The sequence below is a fragment of the Cervus canadensis genome, chromosome 13 (genome assembly GCF_019320065.1).
Source record: "Cervus canadensis isolate Bull #8, Minnesota chromosome 13, ASM1932006v1, whole genome shotgun sequence".
Lineage (NCBI taxonomy): Eukaryota > Metazoa > Chordata > Mammalia > Artiodactyla > Cervidae > Cervus > Cervus canadensis.
Window position 1 is genome coordinate 56,084,335 of NC_057398.1, and position 24,247 is coordinate 56,108,581.

The following is a 24,247-nucleotide window of genomic DNA, read 5'->3' on the forward strand; positions in this document are numbered from 1 at the left end:
CCAGCCCATCACTTCATTTTTATTGACTAGGGTAATCTAATCACTTCATAGGATTTCAGAGTTCCTTGATGGGTCCAATCTAACAGTAACAACAACAAAAACTAAAAAGAAAACACTTTCCCACATAGGAAATGTCTTTATGAACAAAGGCATCCAGAAGACATTTAACCTCAAGTTCAATTCTCGTAATTTATGATGAAGAAAAATGTACTCACTGAAAATTTATTATTTTAAGATTCAATCTAAGTCCCTTATCCATTTATAATCCTGTGAGGTAGTCTGCAATTCCTCACCAGTGATCTCTGACAATACAGTCACCTTTAACATTGTGGACACCAGTGTGAAAAGGGACTTTATGTATTTTTTTCTTCTAATAGAAGAAAATTTAACACAAAGGACTAGTTATTTGAATTCAATTTCCATCTAAGTGTCTAAAATGCAATATAAAATATACTGTTCAATGAGTAAATACCAAATAGCAAACTCATTGTAGGTAATACTTACAATGTATATTTATAGTTGCTGGCAAAGTATTAAAACATCAGGAGTTAACATTTCAACATACATTTAAGATTAACAGGCTGAATAAAACATGTTAAAAAAATAATAAACCTAGCTTTTATGAACTCTTTAAATGAAATAAAACAGTAACAATGTATAAAAACTACACTGGGAAAACCAAGCTAATCTATCTGAAAACAAAGTTGGGGGGAAAAAGGGTGGGGAACTTACAATTCAAGTTTATCATCAGTTGAATAGGATTTTTAAAATGCAATAAAATCCACCCTACATTCAAATTTCAACAATTTTTCCATTTGATTTATATATAATTATTCCTCAGACTGAACTGTGATAAAGTTTCAAAAATTTGGGAACATATAAATTATGCCAACCATATTTGTATACTTTCTCTTGTATAAAGTTTATAGGATAAATAAAATATTAATCATGTTCTATGGAAAGGTATTAAAACAGCAATCCCAAGTCTTAAAAGTTTTGATAATTGTTGTTGAAGAAACTCAAGTTATTTAAGACATATATATGTTGAAAGAAGGTAGAAAGATGCTATCACTTTCCAGTTTTACTCTAAGATCTTCAGAAGAAACATATATAATGTCGGGAAAGTAAGCCTGCAAATTGTGGAGCTAGGTTTCATCTTGGTAACTGCAACCATCTCTTCATTTTAATTTTAAATCTTTCTTAAAATTAATATGCTAATATATGCCCACTGAGTAAAGTATTTCCATCATACAAACATAAAGAAAATGGGTTACTCAAAATCTCACGACTCATATACAATTCTGACAAGTTTTAAAAATTTATTTTAGTAGTTAAACTCACACTATATGTACAATTTTATACCTTACTTTCTTGTAATACTGATTTGAATGTCTTTAAACAGAGTTATGACATTCTATACTTATTTTTTTAATTCATTGAGCACATACTAAATATACCAAGTGCCTTCTAAATGTGTATATACACTATATCCTGGTTACATAACATTCAGTTGTATTAACTGACCATTATTCCCTTAACCGCTTTCCTCATGATGGGTATTTAGAGCATCCAAGTAAAATATTTAGGTGTAATTCCAGAAGCACATGATTATCCATGCTTCAATTCTGCTAATACACTCATATTATCAAAATTCTTATAATCTGGTCATTATCATTTGTCAGATTCTATACATCCTAGATCAAAATTAAACCTAAATTATGTCAATTTTCTCTTAACAACAAATTATCACCACCTAGTGGCTAAAAAAGGAATCTCATTATGGTACAAAGTTTCTGACTTAAGTCAATAGATCTGGGTTCTAGTCCCAACTCCATTTTAGCCAGTAATCTCTTTGAATTTTACTTTTTTCTTATCTGAAGGGTGAGTAATCATTTTATATTTTACCTATTAGAAGGGTCAAGAAAGATACTGTTTGAAAATGTGTATAATTTAGATACTTTTTAGTGTTAAACTATACTTTTAATAAATTTTCTCAGAATGCAGGATCTGAATCCAGGTTTTAATAATACCTATGAGGCCAAATTCAGAAAGCAATTAAAAAGTCACTAATTATTGCTTGTGTTTCCCCTAATTTTTACCACATACTCTGAAGAATTATGTGTGGTATAAATATATAAAAATACACTTTCTTGTATCTGATATTCTTAATGTACAGGGTGAGGATTCATGAGTGTCTCCAAGGAACACATTTAAAGAATTGGCCCAGATCCTCCTCCTATCAAACCGAAGTTTATTCTTTCCATTAAGAAAGAAATATATTCCCACTGATGAAAATAAGGAAAGGAAGAATTTCTTTTTGCAGCTAAAATCTGCAGTTGAGCGCGGGGTCCTCAAGTGTAACCTTACAGCCTTGAACACTCTATGTGCTGGCCTCTCATTCTACTGGATCCACTGCCTCTTCCCTGGCCTTCAGCCTCCACTGTGTTGTCAGCGTACTCCTTTTATTTATTTATTTTTTGATAAAATTATTTTGAATACATGTAAACTATTTAATACAAAGGATTAGCAGCCAGCAAGCATAAATAACTTATAGAAATCAAGTAAGAATAATTTTAAACAACCAATATGAGAAACAAGCAAAGGTTTTGAATTCATGGGGAAGAAATTCAAATGGCCAATAACAGATGCTCAATTTCACTAGTAAAAAGCACCATAAAATGTAATTAATTAAATTTACATCCACAAAACTCGCAACAAACACATTACTATGAGTGAGTAAATAGTAACTCTCATTCATTGCTAGTAAGAAACAAAATTGGTCTACCAACTTTGACAGTGGTTTTATAATAATAATAAATTGATTTGAATAAGTGAAAATTATAAATACTCTATGAATAGTCACTGAGAATGAGAAACAATGTATATTATTGATGTAATCTGACTCTTCTATATTATTTTAAAAGATGGACTAAATCTACTTGTATTAAATCAAGTCACTAAATTTAAAAAATAATGTTGACAAAAATATGTATTTAAATATTGAAGCAATCATGTAAATTTTTGGCAAAACAAAGAAATCACTGAGCTTCCCCAAGCTTAGTGGTAAAGAACACACCTGCCAATGCAGGAGACATGGGTTCAATTCCTGAGTCAGGAAGATCCCCTGGAAAAGGAAGTGGCAAGCCACTCCAGCATTGTTGCTTGGGAAATCCCATGGATAAAGGAACTGGTGGGCAACCACTTGTAAAAGAATGAAACTAGAACACATTCTAACACCATACACAAAAATAAACTCAAAATGGATTAAAGACCTAAATATAAGACCAGAAACTATAAAACTCCTAGAAGAGAACATAGGCAAAACACTCTCCGATATAAATCACAGCAGGATCCTCTATGACCCACCTCCCAGAATATTGGAAATAAAAGCAAAAATAAAAAAATGGGACCTAATTAAACTTAAAAGCTTTTGCACAACAAAGGAAACTATAAGCAAGGTGAAAAGACAGCCCTCAGAATGGGAGAAAATAATAGCAAATGAAGCAACGTACTCCTTTTAAAACGCTCACCCGACTGAGTCATTCTCTGTATGTAACTCAATAATCCTAGCAGCTGAAGTGCACACCAAACTAGTAGTTCCTGAGACATTTTAAGGTGTCCCTTGTTTTCTTTCATGAATGTGTTTCCCTTCTTGTTTACCAGTCATACTCTCATTCATTCTTTAAAACTCAACTGGAAATGATCTCTTCTAAGCAGTTCTCAGCTCCCCCTCCAAATTTATGTGTTCATTCCTCACTGTTCACACTATATACCTTGTAAATACTTTTACAATAATACTTGGATTGTATAAAACACTTTACTTTTGTTATCTCCCTCATTATAATGTAAAGCTTTTGATAGTATTTTTTTTTTCTTTTTTGGTACTCCAGCACTTAAAAGTTAATAATGATTTGGAAATTAAATTTAGTATGAGAAGCATCATTTTTGACCTGACTAAGCTGTGTAAACTACTGGAAAAGGGGTATATCATATACCATGAAAACATTGTTTTTAAACTAGGTTTAATATAATAAAATATCACTAATCAAAATAAAACCAGAAAAAAAGAATGGGCTGCCACTTATTCAAATATAGAGAATAGTTTTGTTTACAAAACCATACTGGTTAAAACCACAATCTCAGGGACAAGGGTTCCATGAGGACACAGTATATGATTAAATCTGAAATTTTATCACATACTAAACAAAATTAATAAGGATAATAATTTTGTACTTATTATCTCCATGTTTTCCTTTTTAATCCTTTAATTTTCAAGTTTTTTCTCTTAGAATTCATTAAAAAATACAACCTAACCTCACTGTGTTGTTCATATATGTGTTTCCTGCATCTCAAATGCATTGTTCTTTTAATAAAAATGACTCAGCATCTGAAATGCAGTTTTCTTTGACTTCTCATTGAATACCTCCTTGATTAAAATGTTAAAAATAGCATTTAAATCTTAAACATTCTATGGGCAATGAAAATCAGCATGTATACCATTAGGGAAAGAGAAGAGCTGGTGGGGAAGGGCCACTGGGCTCCTTGCGAGTCTCCCAAGGGCAGCGGGGTCCAGGACAGCCTTCCCGCTGTGTGGAGACAACAGGGCAGGTGGCAGGGAGAGCGTTTAACAGCAGCAGCAGCATCACACGCCAGGCACGTTTCCGAGTATTTCACATGAATTGATTAATTGAATTATCACAACTCTATAAGTACTATTATTATCACCCAAGCCCAGAGGTTAAGGACACTCACATACCCACAGAAATAGGCACTGGATCGAGGATTAGAAACTTGCAATTTGAGTGCACAGCCCAAGTTCTTAACCATGTTAAACTGCTGTCAGCTGCATTAGTGTGTCTGCAATTATGATATTTGTAACTTGGGAAATGCATGTACAAACATTCAAATACATAATGATATTGCCTCATGTACCACATTTTCAAATGAATTGAGAGTTCAGTCAGGTAAAAGACAAAAAGAAAAATAATAATAACTACAAGAGAAAATCTGATAGGACTAGAATGCCATTTCCTCTAAACATCAATAGCCAACCCACGTGAAGAATCCAGCATATGAAAAGGAGGCAGTATGATAGGTGTTTTGTTTTAATAAAGAAGGTCAAGAATCACTTATATTTTGACATACATGTTTAACTGTATAGAAATGCTTCAAAGATTTATTTTCATTGAACGGTTAAGTAACTAACAGTACAGGTAACAAAGACAAACAACCTTGAATCTACACTTCTGTGTCTCTTTCACATCTCAAGCTATGAAAGAGGCTTTACAGGAATTGATAGGCTCACCCCACAAATTCTAAATAAATTTTTCTCTTTCCCCATTATTTTATATTCATATAAGTGCATACAAATTTCCTATTACATATATATTTTGTAATAAACTTCAAATTTTATGATTTAGTAGTTTATAACTCTTCTAAAATGAAATTTGTTGTTAAAAATTCAATGGAGCTATGATAAAATAGCAATCACATTACTGACTGCTTAATAAATAAGATCATCTTTTAACAAGGTTTTCTTGGTACTTCAGAAAATAATTTAAACCTTTCATGATATAGTAGAAAGAAACTAAAATAAATTCTAGATGAACCAAAGAATTACAAATTTAAAAAACATTATGGAAAAGTCAGTAGAAAATCTATTTGAATATTTACTCAAATTCTAGAAGAATAACTTCTTAATCTGAGAAGTTATTTGGAAAAAACAGACAACTACAAACAGCTTTCTCATGTCAGAACATAACAAACAGAATTAAAAGGAAAATAAATTAAGTGTAAATTAATTGCCACTTTTTACTTATTTTTATACTTTGGCCACCTCATGCGAAGAGTTGACTCACTGGAAAAGACCCTGATGCTGGGAGGGATTGGGGGCAGGAGGAGAAGGGGACGACAGAGGATGAGATGGTTGGATGGCATCACCGACTCAATGGACATGAGTTTGGGTAAACTCCAGGAGTTGGTGATGGACAGGGAGGCCTGGCGTGCTGCGATTCATGGGGTCGCAAAGAGTCAGACACGACTGAGCGACTGAACTGAACTGACTTATTTTTAGCAAAGATTTTTCAAGACAGCATCATTTGCAAGGTATAATAAGACAGATATTCTAATAAAGGTGGGAGAAGAATCAACAGGTGCAGTGTTTTCATGAAAGGACTTTGACAGCATGTATTAAGAGTTTTACAAATATTCATACAATGTTCAGTTAAACAGAAGAATCATGTGCTTTAAAATGAAGTAAACCTAGATTCAAAATTCTTATCAACTCTCTGACCCTATAATAATCCATACATAGCCTCTTTTCAAAAATGAATAAGATGAAATAACTGATGGATATGGGGAAGGGCAAGGAGTAGGGATGGGAGAAGAGACAAGCAGGTTAAGTATCAATAGTTACAATTCAATGTGATACATTCTTTAACACATGCACATTAAGAGTACTAAGTGTATTTTCTACTTATTCACATTGTCATTGCATTAGTTCAGGATCTTACTATCCTACAAACATAAATTCAGGAACTGGTTCTTCCATACCCAACTTTTTATCTCCTCCCTTAGCCCTTCTGAGGATTAATTTTCCTAAAGCACAGTTCTAATTAACTATATGACTCAAAGACATACTTAAGTCATTGCTCCTCAATTACCTATAGAATAAAGGATAAAAGGGGAATCAGAAAGAATTTATTGAGATTGTAAAATAAGCCAAGTATTTGACAGACATCATCTTCCAGTAAGGGAGTTCCCTGGTGGTTCAGACGGTAAGGAGTCTGCCTGCAATGCAGGAGACCTGGGTTCAATTCCTGGGTTGGGAAGATCTCCTGGAGAAGCAAATGGCAACCCACTCCAGTATTCTTGCCTGGAAAATCCCATGGATGGAGGAGCCTGGTAGGCTACAGTCCATAGGGTCACAAAGAGTCAAACACCACTGAGTAACTTCATTCACTCACTCACTCAGTCTCCCAGTAAAATAGATACTGTATCATTATTCCCACTTTACAGATGAGGCAGCAGAAAATCAGTGCAGGTTATTAAGTGATGAACCAGCTAGGCAATGGTGGACTTCAGATTTGAAGCATTTTTGTCACTATGCCATCATGCTCTTTGAGCTGTTAGTCGAACTATGAGATCAATAGGCATTTTCCAGTCACACAACAAACTTTCTGCTAAAATAATCTAACGTTCAGTCAGACAACAACAAGCACTACTTTTTCTATTTACCATTCATATCACTCTCTATATCTAGATATCCATACTACAATAGTTAAAATTTTATTTATTTGCACATCTTAAAATCTCAGATGTCTTTGACACTTTTTTCTTAAATTGTCTCCTAATAGACTTCATCTAAACTCCAATTACTTAAATCATCAGCTTACTGATCAGATCATGCCACTGATTATAAATGTTCAGTTCTGTGCCAGGCATTGCAATGGGTGCTGAGAAATAAAAATAAATATGCATGATCATTCCCTTTGAAGAGCAGCCAGTTATATAGCTTTAGGGCACTTGTCGAGGCTAGTTGGCAGGACAGTTATTACAAGTGCCTCATGGGCTCCTCTAGGTTGTAAGCAATTGGGGCACATAGATCCTGTTGTATTTACCTGTGTCTCTTTGAGCATTCGACTTATTGCCTGACACACAATACTTAGAAAACATTTGCTAAATGATCGAATGACAGACTCTGTTATACACTCATGTATCTTGAGTTCTATCTTGTAACTGCTTCATGATGCCCTAGACTGCGCTGGAACCCCTTTAGTGGGTTCTTCACAATACTCCTATAATGTTCTACATCCATATCTGTGACATGGTGTGAAACACAGAAACACAGAAGCAGAGTTAACACCGATGAGGAAACAAAGGCCCAGAAGGGTGATGTTACTGGGCTGGAGGGCCAGTTGCTTTTAACTCACGAAAGTGAATACTGGAGCCAAGACAGAAAAGAATGGATTCCATCCATTATATCACACTGCTTCTTAACTCAACGAATAGCTTAGTACTTCAATAAACACAAAGGCAGTTTATTACTTTGCTCAAATCCTGTCTGTACAGGATTTCAAAGTGCATTCTAAACTTATTTACAACACGATGGTGGTGGTTTAGTCACTAAGTCATGTCTGACTCTTGCAAGCCCAGACTATAGCCCTTTTCATGGAATTTCCCAGGGAAGAATACTGGAGTGGGTTGCCATTTCCTCCTTCAGGGGACCTTCCCCACCCAGGAATGAAACCCACATCTCTTGCATCTCCTGCATTGGCAGGTAGATTCTTAACCACTGCACTACCTGGGAAACTATGAATAGGTCTCATATGATATACAAAGTGCTTCCAAATAATGTTCCAAGTAAAATCCAAAGTATAGAATTAAACAAGTGAATCAAAATATTTAAATTGCCAACATCTAAAAATCTTACCTACTAATATTCTGTTCTTCTTGATGCCAGTTTTTACTTCATCATCAATCAAATCTGTAAGCACCTGACACATTACATCAATTGATTCAAGGTGCTCTGGGCAGTCATTTGATATTTTAAGTCTGTCAAACCATACATTGGAGATTCCTCCTTTCAAAGGAGTATATGGCCTGTTTAAAACCAAAAAAGAAAAAAAAATTAAAACACTTTTTAATTTCTAAAATATTAGTGCTTTGAATTAATTACAATTTCTTTCATGTTTTAAAAGTTAAAGAATTCATATTAAAGACATTCCCATGCTTGTCTTAACTCTCCTATACTTACATTGGTTCTATTAACATTGATTAATGCCAGTTCATCATAGTCTCTCCATCTTTTGAGTTTCATACTCTCCAGAAATTCCCAATGAAAAAAGAGTAATCATATTTTGTATATTGTGTGTGCATGTTATTTTTTCCACTCAATTTAAATGATTAATAAATCAGGTCTATGACTTCTTTAAATTTCTGCCTTGATATACGTTAATCTTTATTTTTTTTTAAGTATAAGGATCAATATTTAAGTATTCACAGCTAACTAAATAATGACTGTCCATGCAAAAAGTCAGGCCTCAAGAGCAGAAAATATGATTCACCAAAATGCTTTTAAATGATGGTTAGTTTGTAGCACAGAAGTTTGAAGGCTGAGTTAATAATTTAAAGGTTTCTTGATCACATCCAGGCAGATTATCTTTAGAATAGGGGTCTTCAGGTTTTTTTTTTTTAATCAGGAGTTGGAGATATTTTATTTTTAAACCTTCTCAGAAACCTTGAAATGAAAGAATTTAAGGGGATACAAATATTCACTGGAAGTGCTGTTCATACAGATATCCCAACACTGTCTGCAACGCTCAATTTGGGTCTCAAATTGAGTGCTTTGCTGGACTTACAAAACATTCTATGTGCTAAGATACCCTGAGTTGGATGTCTTGTTGAACAAGATTGATATTTTAAGATGCTTTACATTTAAATATCAGGTAGGATGGCTACAGTATTAGTGAATCTTGCTTTGGATTCTTTTAAGGATATGTGTGTGTGTGCGCGCATGCATGTGTATCCCAAGGTATTCCAAATACTCTGTTTTAATCAATTACAATGGGGTTAAGGGGTCTGGTGACAAGTCTTATGTCGGTAAATGTAATTAAGGGAACTGAAACACTCTTTCAGTTTCCTGTAGCAAACACAGAGAAGTTTATGGGGAGATATAGATATAAATATATATGACACACATGGAGAACCAATGGTTTCTCAAAGATGAGGAACAGGATAGTTCAACAAAAGATACAGCTCTTCACTTAGCAAATCTTGCTTTCTATTTATGAGACAGTGAAAAATGGGTTTTATGTTCTAAGTAAGAAGGCCACAGAAAATTCAAACAGTGACAGAAGTATACACTATAATTTGAAAGAAATCTAAAGCAATGCTGGCCACAGATGCAGGGTTTCTCCTAGATCAACACTTCTATTGCTTTGCCCCATCTCAAATTAGCTATATATTCTCACCGTCCAGAGTCAGTGAAATAAAAGCATAAAATGTATAGCCAGAACAAAAAAATGGAGGGCTAAAAGACACCAGCTGAGATCTGATTGTGCTTCCTTGCATATTCTTTAGTGAAAAACCAAGTGGAATCAACTGCAAACCCAAGCAGCTAGAGCTATTCAATTTTCATTCTGTCATCCATGGTAGCAAAAGAACTCTGCAGTCTATGCAGATCTGACTGTGAGAAACATCCAATTAATACTATCAACGGTGTGGTGTGGAAGGGAACAGGAGAACCATACAACTGTTGCTCTGTTTTAGTCTTAACTCACCAAAATAAATGGATATCCACTTGAGGAAGCTAAAAGTCAAGAGAACTATTCTGGAAACTTTCTCGGAGAAAGCGAAAGAAATCTAGAAACAAGCAAGTTGCTCCGACGCAGACTTAACAAGAACTCATCTGAAGAGATTCTTTCATTTACTAAAATATAACTGTGTTATACACTTCACTCTGCAGCATACTTTCTACACTGTGAATGTATATTACCAGTATCGATATGCCAGCACATAAAACCCTAACATTCTCTCCTAGTTTATGCTGGGCTGTGCTCAGTCGCTTAAGTGGTGTCCAACTCTCTGCAGCCCCATGGACTATAGGCCCACCAGGCTCTTCTGCCCATGGGATTTTTCAGGCGAGAATACAGGAGTGGGTTGCCATTTCCTTCCCAGGGATCAAACCCGCACCGCCTGTGTCTCCGGCACTGCAGGTGGATCCCTCACCCACTGAGCCATCGGGATCTAATTTATGCACATGTATGAAATGGTGCAAACACGGGATACTTCGTCTGCACGTGTTCTGCTCTGATGCTGACTGTCCTACTTTTTTTTTTGCTTATCTCTCTGTTCCTCTTCTCCTCTCCTACCCCCTCACATATCTTGCCCTTCACACTGGGTAAACTATGTCAACCTTCTCGAATATATCCCTCACTGTTTTTCCTGCACATATATTAAAAGATGTTTCTTTATATTTGTTTTTTAACAGCACTATATGCTTTTCAAAAATGAAATAAGCCTATCTGGTTTTCTTATGTGCATTATACTTTTCTCCTTTTTAACAATACCTCATGGAAACCCTTTCATGTGATGTAGTTCTTACCCATCTTTTTAAATAGCTATATAGTATCTTGTCATTAAGATGCTCCATAATTTAATCAGCTACTCACAAATGGGCATTTATTTGGTATCCAAGTTTTAGCCACTAAGAGCAGTTCTGCATTAAACATATTTGCGTACATGTTTTTACATACTTAGATTTTTATTCTATGGAATAGAGTTTGTGGAATAGGCCTACTGGACTGAGAGGTATAATTTGATAATTTTATCTTAATAGAGGTTTCAGAGTTGCTTCCATGAAGGCTCTAAAAATTCCCCTTTCTACAAGAAAAGTCAGAGAACATGTTTTTGCCCAACAGCTCTAATTACGATAGTTAATACACTTTAAAACATTACTACTGAAAGGTGGTAACTACACCTTTAAAATCAACTTTACTGAGATATAATTTACATATATAAATGTACACCTTTTAAATACACAGTTCAAAGACTTCTGACAAAGTAATTCCATAGTGACACAGAATATTTTCTTTACCTCAGAAAACTCCATCCTGTCCACTTGCAAGCGAATCCCATTCACTTCCAACGCAGCCTCTATAGATTAGTGATGCCTTTTCAGAACTCCGTGTGAAGGAATTACTTATTCATATCATTGCTATTTTTTCCTATTGGAATTTTGATTTTTTTCTCACTAGTTTCAAAGTGTATCTGTATATTATTCACCTAAATATTATTCACTTGTATTTCAAGTATTTTTTCCAAATAGATTTCTGCATATTGACATAGGTATATAAAGTATCTTTTATTAAGCCAAATCAAAGACTTCACAGCTGATGTACTCTGAGAGGTATAATTTTAAATTAAACTGAATTAAATTAAACTAAAATTTTGGGTATTCTGATTTATTTAAGGTATGTGCAATTCATACATTATTACATGTAGAATCCAAGATTATCTTCTAAGATTTTTGTTTTCATTTTTACATCTAAGTTTTGAATTTTTCTGGAATTTATTTCCTGCATGATGTGACCCAAGGGTTGAAATTCATTTTCTCCCTATCTGCCAATTGTGCCTGCACTGCTACAAAAACAAAACACCTTTTCTCATAAAGGTGAAGTTCACCTTTACGAGAATTTACCTCTGCCATATTGTAGTTCTGAAGAATCTAGTCTCTCTCGCCATAGGTTCTATAAGAGAACTAAACCGTGATGCCTAATACATTTACTACATATAATGAATGGACTTCTCTCCAAAGCATCTAGAAAAGTACTAGTTCTATCCTTGGCAAAAATCAAGAAAATGACGAGTCATTTTCTCTGTTTTGTCACTCACTGGAAGAACTCTGGTTGAGAAAGGTTCTATTTTGTTCCACTGATTTATTGATCTACTCCTGTGCTGGGACCACACTGAGACATCATGATGGTTTTAGAGTAAGTTCTGAGGGTGAGTCAGGTGGTCCCCCCTTCCTACCATCACCACCACGTGTCTCTCAGACTTGTCCTGCCTATTCTTAGGTATCTCATCTTCTTTCTCTCTCTAAGAAATAGTAATCCAATATTTAGTAAATTTTAAAATAATTTCAAATAATCCCTCTTAAAAGTCCTTTGTGGGCTTTTAACTAATATTGCATTATTGCCTGGGAGTTAACATTTTATGACCTGAATCTGGGAGGAATAAAGATTTTTGCAGGCTGCACTCTTTCCAAGATCTGCCACATTCTGGGCCTTACCTAAGGCTTCTCCTGCATCAACCCCCAGGGTCACAGTGGGTGATAAAATCCCCCGTCAGCTCTGTATGGGGACTCCTCCTGCAGAGCCTAATTCTCCCTCATTCCTGTAGGCCTTCTGACTTCAGAAGCTGCTTGGCTCAAGACAGGGAGATAAATTGGAATCAGAAGGGGAGAAAGCATTCCATCCACCCCTCCTCCCAGAACCCCCTCTCAGGATTAACTTTCTTAACAGGACTCAGAAAATGAAAGCAGGTGCTTTCCATATAGCATTAATGCCACCGTTAGACAAAATTAAATCCCAAACCAATGAAATTGCCACTAAAACCCCAATGATCTTCTGAATGAAAACAATATACAACACTCGGGCTAAAGCCTGAACTGGACTGGTACTCTTGTGACTTATTTCTACTTCCCTTTTCATTTTATTCTATTTCTCTTAAGTGTTTACTTGTCTGTCTAAGCACTTAAATAAGGATGATATCATAGGCTAAAATATGAATCATTCTGGGAACTCAGCCATTAATAGAAAAAAATGACACTTAACTTTTTGTCTTTGACAGTGCCTTACTTAATTAGAGATAGATGCTCCATAGAATGTAAGTTTTACCAATTTAGCAGCTTTTTGTTCTCTCAGTTCTCTAACAAAACTAATTCTGTCCAAAGGGAGATAATAAGGAAAATGTGATGAGACAAAGAATAATTTAGATCTTTTTGTTAAGAAAACAATCAAGAATGCATAATTCTCCTAAGATGGTAGAATAGTCTTTTTCAGTAAAGCATGAAAGTAAGATTGTTTTTTAAAGCAGCTAAACAAACTGGCACATATGGTATACTCATTCGCCTTCTTCCTCAAATAAATCACTTCATTAGCTGGCATAAGACAGTTCAGACATTATTACCATAAATAAGTATATTTGGCAAAGAACGTATGTGTGGCTTCTCAACCACTCGATCAATCAAACCATTACACACTGGTAAAATATTAAGCTGGAATAGATGTTCAAGGCCTAAGAAAAGAAAAGAAGTTGCCATTCAGCTTGTCACCAAGTTTTGTTCCCTGAGAGTCATAAAATCGAAAGGTCATTCACAACCTCTCAGACGCGGTCTCTCGGCCCCAGGCTCCCTCTCTGCCCTCATCTCACTGCTCTCCCCACGACTCCCTAGGTTCCAGTCACACTTGCCTCGGCTCTCCTCAGAACCGCCTCACTACTGACCCAAGGACTCAGCACCTGACATTTCCTCTCCCTGGAATGCCCCTTTCCACAGTGATTACCCCTAGTGCCAAGAACAGGTATTTGTTGAACGATGCATGTCAATAAGCATTTGTGATTTGGGAATAATTTTTGTCAGTGAGAAATAATAAAGATACCTAAAATTATTGAGCTTTGCTCTGCATATCTTTTAATTCTTGTAAAAATCCATCCTGTGATTTCTAGAAAAGGGTCAAATTGTTCTTTTGTTGATTTTTTAAAAGGATGTATTTCTAAGGAATAACATACTTAGAACACATGTCTAACTCTTATGATCCCATGGACTGTAGCCTGCCGGTGTCCTCCATCCATGGCATTCTCCAGGCAAGAATACCGGAATGGGTTGCCATTTCCTTCTCCAGGGGATCTTCCCAACCCAAGAATCGAACCCAGGTCTCCTGCATTGCAGGCAGATTCTTTACCAACTGAGCTATGAGGGAAGCCCAATAACATACTAATAGATACTTAATAACATACTAATAGATACTTAATACTTAAAATACTTACAAAGAAGTAAACTACTTCTTCAAAATAGCATTCTTTTAGGACAGTTCCTTGCCAGTGAAGCGTACTTGCAGTACAGATCCACTGTTATCAGGAGACAGATCTCCTAATATCATGCTTCAGGTATGAATCCTAAGTGATGGAGTGAAGATGAGACATTACTACTAAACCTAAATCAAAAGTGCCTAACCTTGTTTCAGAATATAAGTTTACTGAAAAATATAAACATGCACTTCACGCGGAAAAATAGTAGAGGCACGACTGACTGAATCTTGCTACTTTTAGAATTTTTCAAAACACTAAGAAACTGTATCACATAAATTATTAATAGCTTATTAAAAACTACTATTTTTAAAATGGAAATTCTACTAGTAAACTCAAACCAACAAGAACCTCTAATTACAAATACAGCTAAAGTATGTCACAGAAATAAAAATCTTTATTGAGCACTTCAATTAAATATAGTCTAAATTAACGTAATAAAACAATGAAGCAACATTTTCCATTTAAGTCAACACAGCAGCTAAATGCTGACTTTTACTGAGTATGCCCTAACTCAGCTGATTAAAAACATCTATTAAATAGGGTTGAGAAAAGGAATACCTTATAGCCAGAGTGGCAATTCACAGTTTAATCGAAACACACTGATCTGCTGTAAGAGGCCATAACAGGGTGTGAGCAGAATAGACCACTGTTCTCTTAAGTTCTTTAACGCGTGTCTGACTGTTAGAAGCGAAAGCTATAACCTTGTTTGACAGAGTTTTCAACGTATGCTGATAAAACACATATAACAAGCAGCATGTATACATTAAGGAGGGGAAGATAAAGGAAGCTATATGGTCATAAGGCTTCTACATTTTGTGAAAAGTGGTAAAAAACTAACTCTAGGTAGGTAAAAGGTGTGATATATATCCTATAGTCTTTAGAACAATCAGGAAAAAAACCATAAATGATAATAAAGTATTAATTTTCTTAAATCCAAAAAAAGATGGAAAAGGGAAAAAAAATAAAAAGCAATAAATTTAAATACACACATAGCAATAGTTACAATAAATGCAAATGGTCCAAATAAATCACTTAAAAGACAGAAACTGCTAGATTGATTAAGGAAAAAACAAAGCCCAAATTATGTTATATATAAGAAATAAATCTTAAAAATAATGGCATAGATGTTAAAAGTAAAAAGATTTAAAAAATATATGCTATACAAACAGCAAACATAGAAAAGCTGATAAATCCTATATGATTATTAAACAAAGTACAGTTCAAAGCATTACCAGAGATTGAAAAATGAGCATTTTATAAGATAAAAGTAGCTCTTAATGAGGAAGAGAGTAAACCTGCCTGGGAATGTACCTCATATAGCTTAAAAACCATGAGAGAAAAACTGGCAGAACCAAAGGGAGAAACAGAACAATCTAAAATCACAGCTGGAGATAACAACACCCATTCTGTGGTAACTAATAAAGTGACTTGGAATCACTAAGAAAACATAAAAATTTAAAATAAAAATATAAAATTTAGTATAATCACCTTGAACTACTGACCTCTATCAAACCCTATACACAATGAGTCACCGAGAGAGACCACATGCCCATCATGATCCAAGTGCCAGTGAGCATCAAAAGAATGAAACTGTACAGAATACCGGCAGCAACAGAAACAAAATCAGGAATCTAGCAGGAGAACACCTAGAAAGACCCCAAATACTGGGACGTTAACAACATGTTTCTACATAATTTATGGGTTAGAGAAGCTTGCAGAACTCTTGTTTTCGATATCTGGCCAGAAAAGTATCTTTCATCCCACATGCTCTTCTTACAATGTGACTCAGATGCTCCCATCAAGAGGCAGAGTCAATGTCTCTCTCCTTGACTCTGAGCGGTCCTCTGACTAGAGATAGCACTATGCAACTTCTTCTAAGACTAGGTCGTAAAAGGCAACACGGATTCCTTCTGGTTCTCCTTAGTGTATCTGCTCTTGGACATCAGCTTCCATGCTGCCAGGATGTCCAAGACATCAGAGAGTAAAAACTCATGTAGTTGTTATGGTAACAAGACCAAAAGACCAAAGGAAGATCCCAGATATTATCGAGTACTAAGTGCCAGATAGAGCGAATCTTCAGATGATTCTAGTCATGCCCAGACTTCAAGTCTTCCCAGCAGAGGCCCCAGTTTTCACAGAACAGAATCAAGGCATTAGCACTGTGCCTTTTCTGAATTTCTAACCCACGGATGGATGACCAGACTACAACTGTTGTTTGGGGTGCTTTAAGATCCCCTGGAGGAGGGCATGGCAACTGACTCCAGTATTTTTTCAGAGAAGGAAACGGCACCCCACTCTAGTATTCTTGCCTAGAGAGTTCCATGGACAGAGGAACCTGTCTGGCTACAGCCCATGGGGATGCAGAGTCAGACACCATTGAGCAACTAACACTTTCACTTTCGTGAGCACACATAAAAGATTTCAATATATTAAAAATACAGAAGAGAAAATTAGTGGGAATTACCTAAGGCAGTGATAAGAGAGAAATTTAGAGCTTTAATATAAATAGAAGGACAGAAATAACAAATGTAAAAGCAATATAAATAACAGAAAAAGAGCACAAAATAACCAAGCCAAAACTATCTCTATGAAAAGATTAACAAAATTAATAACCCTTTGACAAGATAAAGAAAAAAAGATATAAATTATTAATATTGGTAATGAAATAAAAAATAGCAGCACAAATCCTAACAGCATTAAAAAAGAATATGAACTTTATATCAATAAATTTGGTAAATCAGATAAAAGATACAAATTCTATGAGAAACACAAATGATCAAAACTGATACAGAAAAAAACAGAAAATCTGAATATTCTCATTATATGAAAGAAACTGAATTTATTATCAAAACCTTCACAGAAGAAAACTTAAGGTCCAAATAATTTCACTAGTGAATTTTACTGAACACTGAAGAAAAAATAATACAAACTCAGAAAACAGGAAGGTAACATTTTCTAACACATTTTAAGAGATCTTGGGAATTCCCTGACTGTCCAGTGGTTAGGACTCAGTGCTTTCCCTATTGAGGGCCTGGGTTCAATCTCTGGTTGGGAAACCAAGATCCTGCAAGTTACATGGCATGGCCAAAAAGTAATAAAGTAAAATAAAAAGAGACAGTATAATCCAGATAACAAAACTTTACAAGAGAAAACTACAGATCAATATCCCTCATGAATGCAGATTAAAATTTCTCAACAAAATCCTAGCAAATCAAATTCAGCTACACAGAAAACAAATAATACATTATAACCAAGTGGGGTTTAAGCCAAGAATGAAAGGGTGGTTTAACATTTGAATGTCCACCATTGTAACAAAATGAAAGATAAAAACCATGATTATCTCAAAAAATACAGGAAAATGATTTAACCAATTCAGAGAAAAAACTCAGCTAATTAGGCAAAGAAATAAATTTCCCTAATAAAAGGTGCACAGAAAAAAACCTGTTACAATATCATACTTAATGGTGAAATACTGAACTCTTCCCCTCTAAGATTATACAAGAAGGCATTCGTTGATTCTATTAAACACTTTATCAGATGTTCAAATAAGCACAGTAACGCAAAACGATAAATTAAAAAGAAGATTGGGAAGGAAAAAGGAACACTGCCTTTATTTACAGGCAATATGATCATTTACACAAAAAACATAAAGAATCTACTAGATAATTACTAGAAATAAGTGAATTTAGGAAGACAGCAAGATATAAGAGTAAGATCCAAAAATATGTTTCTTATATAGGGTACAGGGAACTATATTTGATATCATGTGATAAACCATAATGGAAAAAATCATAGAAAAAGAATGTGTTTATGTACATAACTGAGTCACCATGCTGTAGCAGAGACTGTTCCAGCACTGCAAATCAACTATGCTTTAATAAAAGAAAATTTAAAAGTGTTTCTATGGACTTGTAACAATCAAATTAGAAGTCTAAACTTTTTAAAAATTCTCTTTATAATACAATGAAAAAACATGAAATATTTGTGACTAAATTTAGCAAAAGACCTCTCTACTGAAAATTCTATATCACTGCTGAAAGAAATGAACAAAGATCTAAAATGGGGACATACCATGTTAATTTCCTGTAAATAAACCTGCTATGGATTACATGCAATTCTAATGAAAATCCAAACAGGTGTTCTGTTAAATTGGCAGGTGGATTCTAAAATTTACATACAAATGCAAAGAACCTACAATGAAAAATGCTGAAAATGAACTTATATCACTTGATTTCAACATTTGCTATAAAACTGTATTAATCAACCATTTTTGTATTGGCATAAAACTAGATAAACAGACCAATGAAATGATCACTCTAGATAAGAAGTCATTAAAATATGTTCACAAAAAGACTTACACAAAACAGCTTACAGCAATGATAATCATTGTTTTTAAAAATTGGAAATAATCCAAATGTCTATCAACAGTAGAATGCATAAATAAATGTGTGGTATATTCACACATAACATCTACTCAAAAATTTTTAAATGAACTACATAACACTATGTAGTGTTGAGTGAACACTATGTTGAGTGAAAGAAGACAGACACAGAAGGTTAAATTATCCCATTTAGTTGAAATTCAACAACTGGCAAAACTATGCTCCAGTGATAGAAATCAGAACAATGGTAATCTATGCGTGGTAGGAACGAATTGGAAGGAGGCATAAGAAAACTTTCTCGGGTGATAGAAACGTTCTCATAATTGAAACAATTAAACAAGAACATATATTCATGAAAACAGATTGACCTGTATGCTTAAGGCATTTGTGTTTCACTGTAAATTTTACTTGTAAGGAAACATACTAGGACTTCTGGTCATAAGATGTGATTATGGGAGTGAAAATGCAAACCAGACAGGGACAAGATGTTTGAATCTGTTTTAAAAAAGATAAATGCTTTAATAAATTAATAAGTAAAAGACATAAAAACATGGGCAAACAATATGAGTGGATGTTTCTTTTGAGGGTATACAAATGCTCAACAAATATAAGAAATACTCAGTATCATTAGCATCAGAGAACTACAAATGAAAAGCAGAGGATACTACTACACAGCTACTAGACTGGCTCAAGTTAAAAAGGCTGACAGTGGAAATTGTTTATGTGGATGTGAAATGAATGGAACTGTCAAGCATTGCTGGTAACAGTGTAAACTGCTCTAACCTCTGTGGAAATATGTTTGGCATTCCAAACCAGAGCCAACACAGCTAAACCTGCTTCAACATTTCATTCTTACTCATTTCCATAAATATCTAGCTTGGGTGAAGTTACATAACAGGAAGCATCATTTCAAAGATGGGAGACTAGATCCATTCTAGGACAAAACTGTGGTGAACAGGTCATTTAACCCTGCATACCAATTAGGTGGCATCAATGGAAAGATTTAAAAAGCCAGATCATATTTTCAGCATACTCTGGTAGGAATAACTTAGTCAACAAAATACTACAGTAGAGAAAAACTTACAGGTTTGCAGGTGATGGAAGGAAAAACAGGAGAGAAAATAAATACTATAAAATTTGGACAATGTCAGAAAGTGTGAAGGAAAATGTCAAAGCATGAAAATTTGCTGCAGTTTTAAAGTTTATTAAAATTCACTTTTATCAAGTACAAATTACATTAAAAAAGAGAGTTAAGAAAGGCATCCATCCACCACTGCCTCCTGATGCTATTTAAAAGATAGTAAACAAAGGAGATGACACAAGACTTTCTATGGGCAGCACAAGAGAAGTGTTACAACAGATGTGAAGCAGCAGCTACTTGGTGCTACCAAATGAAGCCACAGTATGGCACAAAAGCAAGGTCAATAAGTCTGTGCCCAAACTCCTTGCCTAAACAGAGCAGACTGTTTGCAGTATCAGTCAGAGACCCTGAAACAGCAGAGTACACTGTAAATGTCAGATTCTTCTAATAACATACAGTCAGACAGCCTTCTAAGGTTTGGAATCCAAAGTAAAAACTACAAACTTCGTGGCACTGCAGGCTTCCTCAATTTGGAACTTGCTGGTGAAAAGTGGCCCATGAGGCTTTACAGACAGCAAGTGACCTCATGCTCACTCTAGATTAATCCTACTACTGGTCAGGTCCTAGAATGAATAACTACAAACTCTTAGGAACTACACTTCTTATATCATTTACTGCAACAAAACATACTTTCAAAAAACTCATGTCAGTAGTTAAGTCATTACACAGTGAAAATATCAGTATTGATATAAATATCCATAGTTACACATTCCTAGAACAGTATTCTTAATTATATCAAATTCTGTAAAGTCCTTCTAAGTGATGCTATTTTATGAACACCCTGCCAATGTGCTAAATTAAAAATGCCTCATATAAAACACTGCATAATCAATCACTGAATGTACCATCTTCTTTTAGGTTTCCTATCTCAATATCACTGCCTTCCCATCCCCCCTAATTTTCAGTTTCTCCCATTATCTGCTCTATGTATCTACACCGAATTGATTGCAAGTCTTACATTTTCACAAATGTCCTGGATCAGGCTTTCTTGATGGTTAGACTATCAGATCTCACTTTTGGATGTGTACTAAAACTCATGCTAGAATGAAGCTTTTAAAATATAAAAAAAATCTTTCTGCTGTGAACACATCCCAAACTGAGTCAAACTCGGGGGGTAACAAGTAGGTGAAATTATAGATAAAACATAGGATACCAGTTACATTTTCATTTCAGATAAACAATGAATTAAAAAATTGTTCTGAAAAAAAAAGGACCTCAATTTAAAATATTTTAAATACAGAATTAAGCTGAAAAACCATCCAGCTGCTGTGTGTATATACATATACATATATACATATACACATAAATATATATATATTTTATGCCACAGAGTTATACTGAGTAATGATTTAAATGACTGCATACCTGGGAGGAGCTGTTGGATAGATAACTTTTATGTGCTGGAATGCTAAATCTTGATTTAAAACTTGCTTGATCCACGTTCTCAATCCTTGTCCAGAATCACCTGATGAATCACAAAGTCTAGATTAAGTTAAAACATTTTGCCAGCACAGTGTTTTGACAGAACAGTGTATTTAAAAGCAGTCTATAACTTTCAGGTCACATAGGCTGGAACAAGAAATAAAAAACTCTTCATAAATAAATTGTACAGAAACCGACTTATCAATGTGGACTAACTGATCAAGCATCAATAGTTAGAAATAATTCTGATTATTTTACTCCTGACTCCACCCATTGATCACTTTAAAGCCCTCTTTAAGCTTTATTTTTTAAATTTCCCCATCTGTTTACATGATACAAAAGGTATAAATAAATTAAATTGATTTTTCTAAAAAAAATTCCATATCTGATTTCAAACACTGTCATTTCTTATTTTATTCTTAAAAATAGTAAATTCCTAAAGTGCTTATAAACTTTCATAATTGGAACAACCTAAAAGTTTTCTTGGTTAAGACAAATTCCTTCAAAAGATGTATTTAGCATACTTTTATTTTTGAACTTGAAAACATGAAAAATTAATTTTGACAATATGTTTACATAATCTAAAATAATGATCATACATCCCAAGGCTGAAAAATAACCAAGCCTCATGCAAGAATTGATATACATGTATTTCCATAAAAAAATTAAACTAGGTTCACTTTAGGTAGTCTTAAAGAGAAAAATTTCAAGTTAACAACTCTTAGTTTGTAATCAATCAATTTATTAAGATAGCAATTTTAAAAGTATCTACTGAATACCTATTAATGTGTGAGACACTATTCTTACTGCTAGAGAGGCAGGGACAGAAAGGTGATGGAGAGAAAGAATTCCTGCACTCATGGAGTATATAGTTTATTGTGAGAAACAGACATCAGTCAAATAACCATATACAGAAATGTGAAGGAAAGTGGCTGCAAATGTAAACACTGCAAAAAAAAGATTTTTTTTTTTTGCTTCAAGGATTTCTTATATTTGGAACTACCCCCAACAAGATTCAGAGATAACTTCATTAGAATATAAGCTCCACAAGGAATGGTGCATTTTGTGTTTAGCCACTGAGTTATTTGTTCATCTGATGCCTAAAACAGGACTGCCACAAACTAGGCATCTAGTAGATAGCTGTGGAATGGTTTGAACTGAGATCTACAGGACGGTGAAGAGTCAAGTACAGAAGGAAAAGCAGCTCAAACAGCACAGGCAGATGCTGAAACCCCGCACAGGAAGGAGCAGTATGCATCTAGAACTGAAAGGCAGAGAACGAGAGGAACAGCAGTAAGAACATGGAGAAGCCGAGAAGGTCATTTTTTTTGCAGAAAGGGGGCACACTTCTAAGGATTATTCTGGAATCCTTATTCTGGAAGCTGTGTGAAGACAGGCCTGAAGAAGGACAGAGATGTGGAAGGATCAGTCAGGTGGTTGCTGTTCAGATGACAGTTGCTTAGACTATGGAGTAAATAGAAATAGACACTAGACATAATAAGGAGATGAAATTAACATCTCTTGCATCGGCAGGTGGATTTGACCACTGAGCCACCAGGGAAGTCGATGAAATTAACAGAAACTGGAAACAGATTAGTTACCAGCAGTCAATCATGACAGGTTTCAAGGCTGACAGCAAAAGTGTTCGGCCAGAGAGGAAACACAGGAAGCGACAGGTCTGCAGACACCAAGTAAGAGGTACCAAGCAAGGGCTGAGCCAACTACAGCCAGCTGGAGGGCAAAATTCAGGTCCCTGAGGGCTGAGAGCTAAGAAAGGCTTTTTAAAGAATTTTAAAAAAAGAAGAAAAAAAAAGAAAGAAAGAAAGAAAAAGGAGAAAACAGAAGAGAAAAAGAAAAATATGTGAAGGAGAATTGATGCGACCCACAAAACCTAAAATGGTCACTACCTGACCCTTTACATAAGTCTGCTGACCACTGCCCCACACTATCTGCTGCCAGAATCCTCCTCAGGTGTCTTTTCCTGCTCCTATCACTCTAGGCATCCTAGCCTTACTGCCATTCCTTGAATGTTCCTGGTCTTCCTCTTGTCTGTACAGTCTAACCCAATATTCACATGATTCACTCAAGTCTAGCAGCTAAAATATTACCTATATGAAATCTATTCTGATCACCTTATTTACAACTGTAATCCCATCATACATCTCATTTTCCTAATCTTGGCTTCTTTCTTTCCGAGGAATGTACTATCTTTTACCATTAATACTTCCTCCAGTAGAATGAAAGGCCCTTGAGAGCAAGGCTTTCTGTTGTTTTGTTCATTGTTGTATGCCCAGAGTCAGGAACAGTGCTTTGCACAGTGACCACATAATAGGTATTTCTTCAGTGAATGAATTCATGCATGCATGACTATTAGGCAATTGGATAAACAGGTCTAGCGCTCAAAGGACATCTAAAATGAAGACGCATATTTGTTTCACATGAATGGAGATAAAAATAGAATCTGTGGGCTTGCATGGAATTTAGCCTGGGGAGAAAAATGTAGAGGGAATAAGAGAAGAGGAGCGAGGTCTGAATTCTGAGGAAGTCAACATTAATGGCCAGGGAGAGGAAAATGAACGTGCAAAATAAGCCACAGAGCAAACAGCAGCAGAAAGAACCAGGAGGGTTTCCAGAAGAAAGCTGAATGCTGCTGACAGTTCAAATAAAAGGATGACTGAAAAATGCCCATTATATTTGGCAACACAGAGGTTAC

At 35.0% G+C, this 24,247-nt stretch overlaps 1 protein-coding gene across 1 annotated transcript in view; it reads right to left on the reverse strand.

Annotated features, from left to right (window-relative positions):
• Nucleotides 1-24,247, reverse strand: part of LYPLAL1 (lysophospholipase like 1) — a 34,378-nt gene that overhangs the window by 7,760 nt on the left and 2,371 nt on the right. Inside the window, exons 2-3 of the mRNA XM_043485388.1 lie at nt 21,478-21,577; nt 8,432-8,601 (exon numbers count right to left, since the gene is read on the reverse strand). Coding sequence (XP_043341323.1) covers nt 8,432-8,601; nt 21,478-21,577 — 270 coding nt within the window. The remainder of the gene's footprint in view (nt 1-8,431; nt 8,602-21,477; nt 21,578-24,247) is intronic.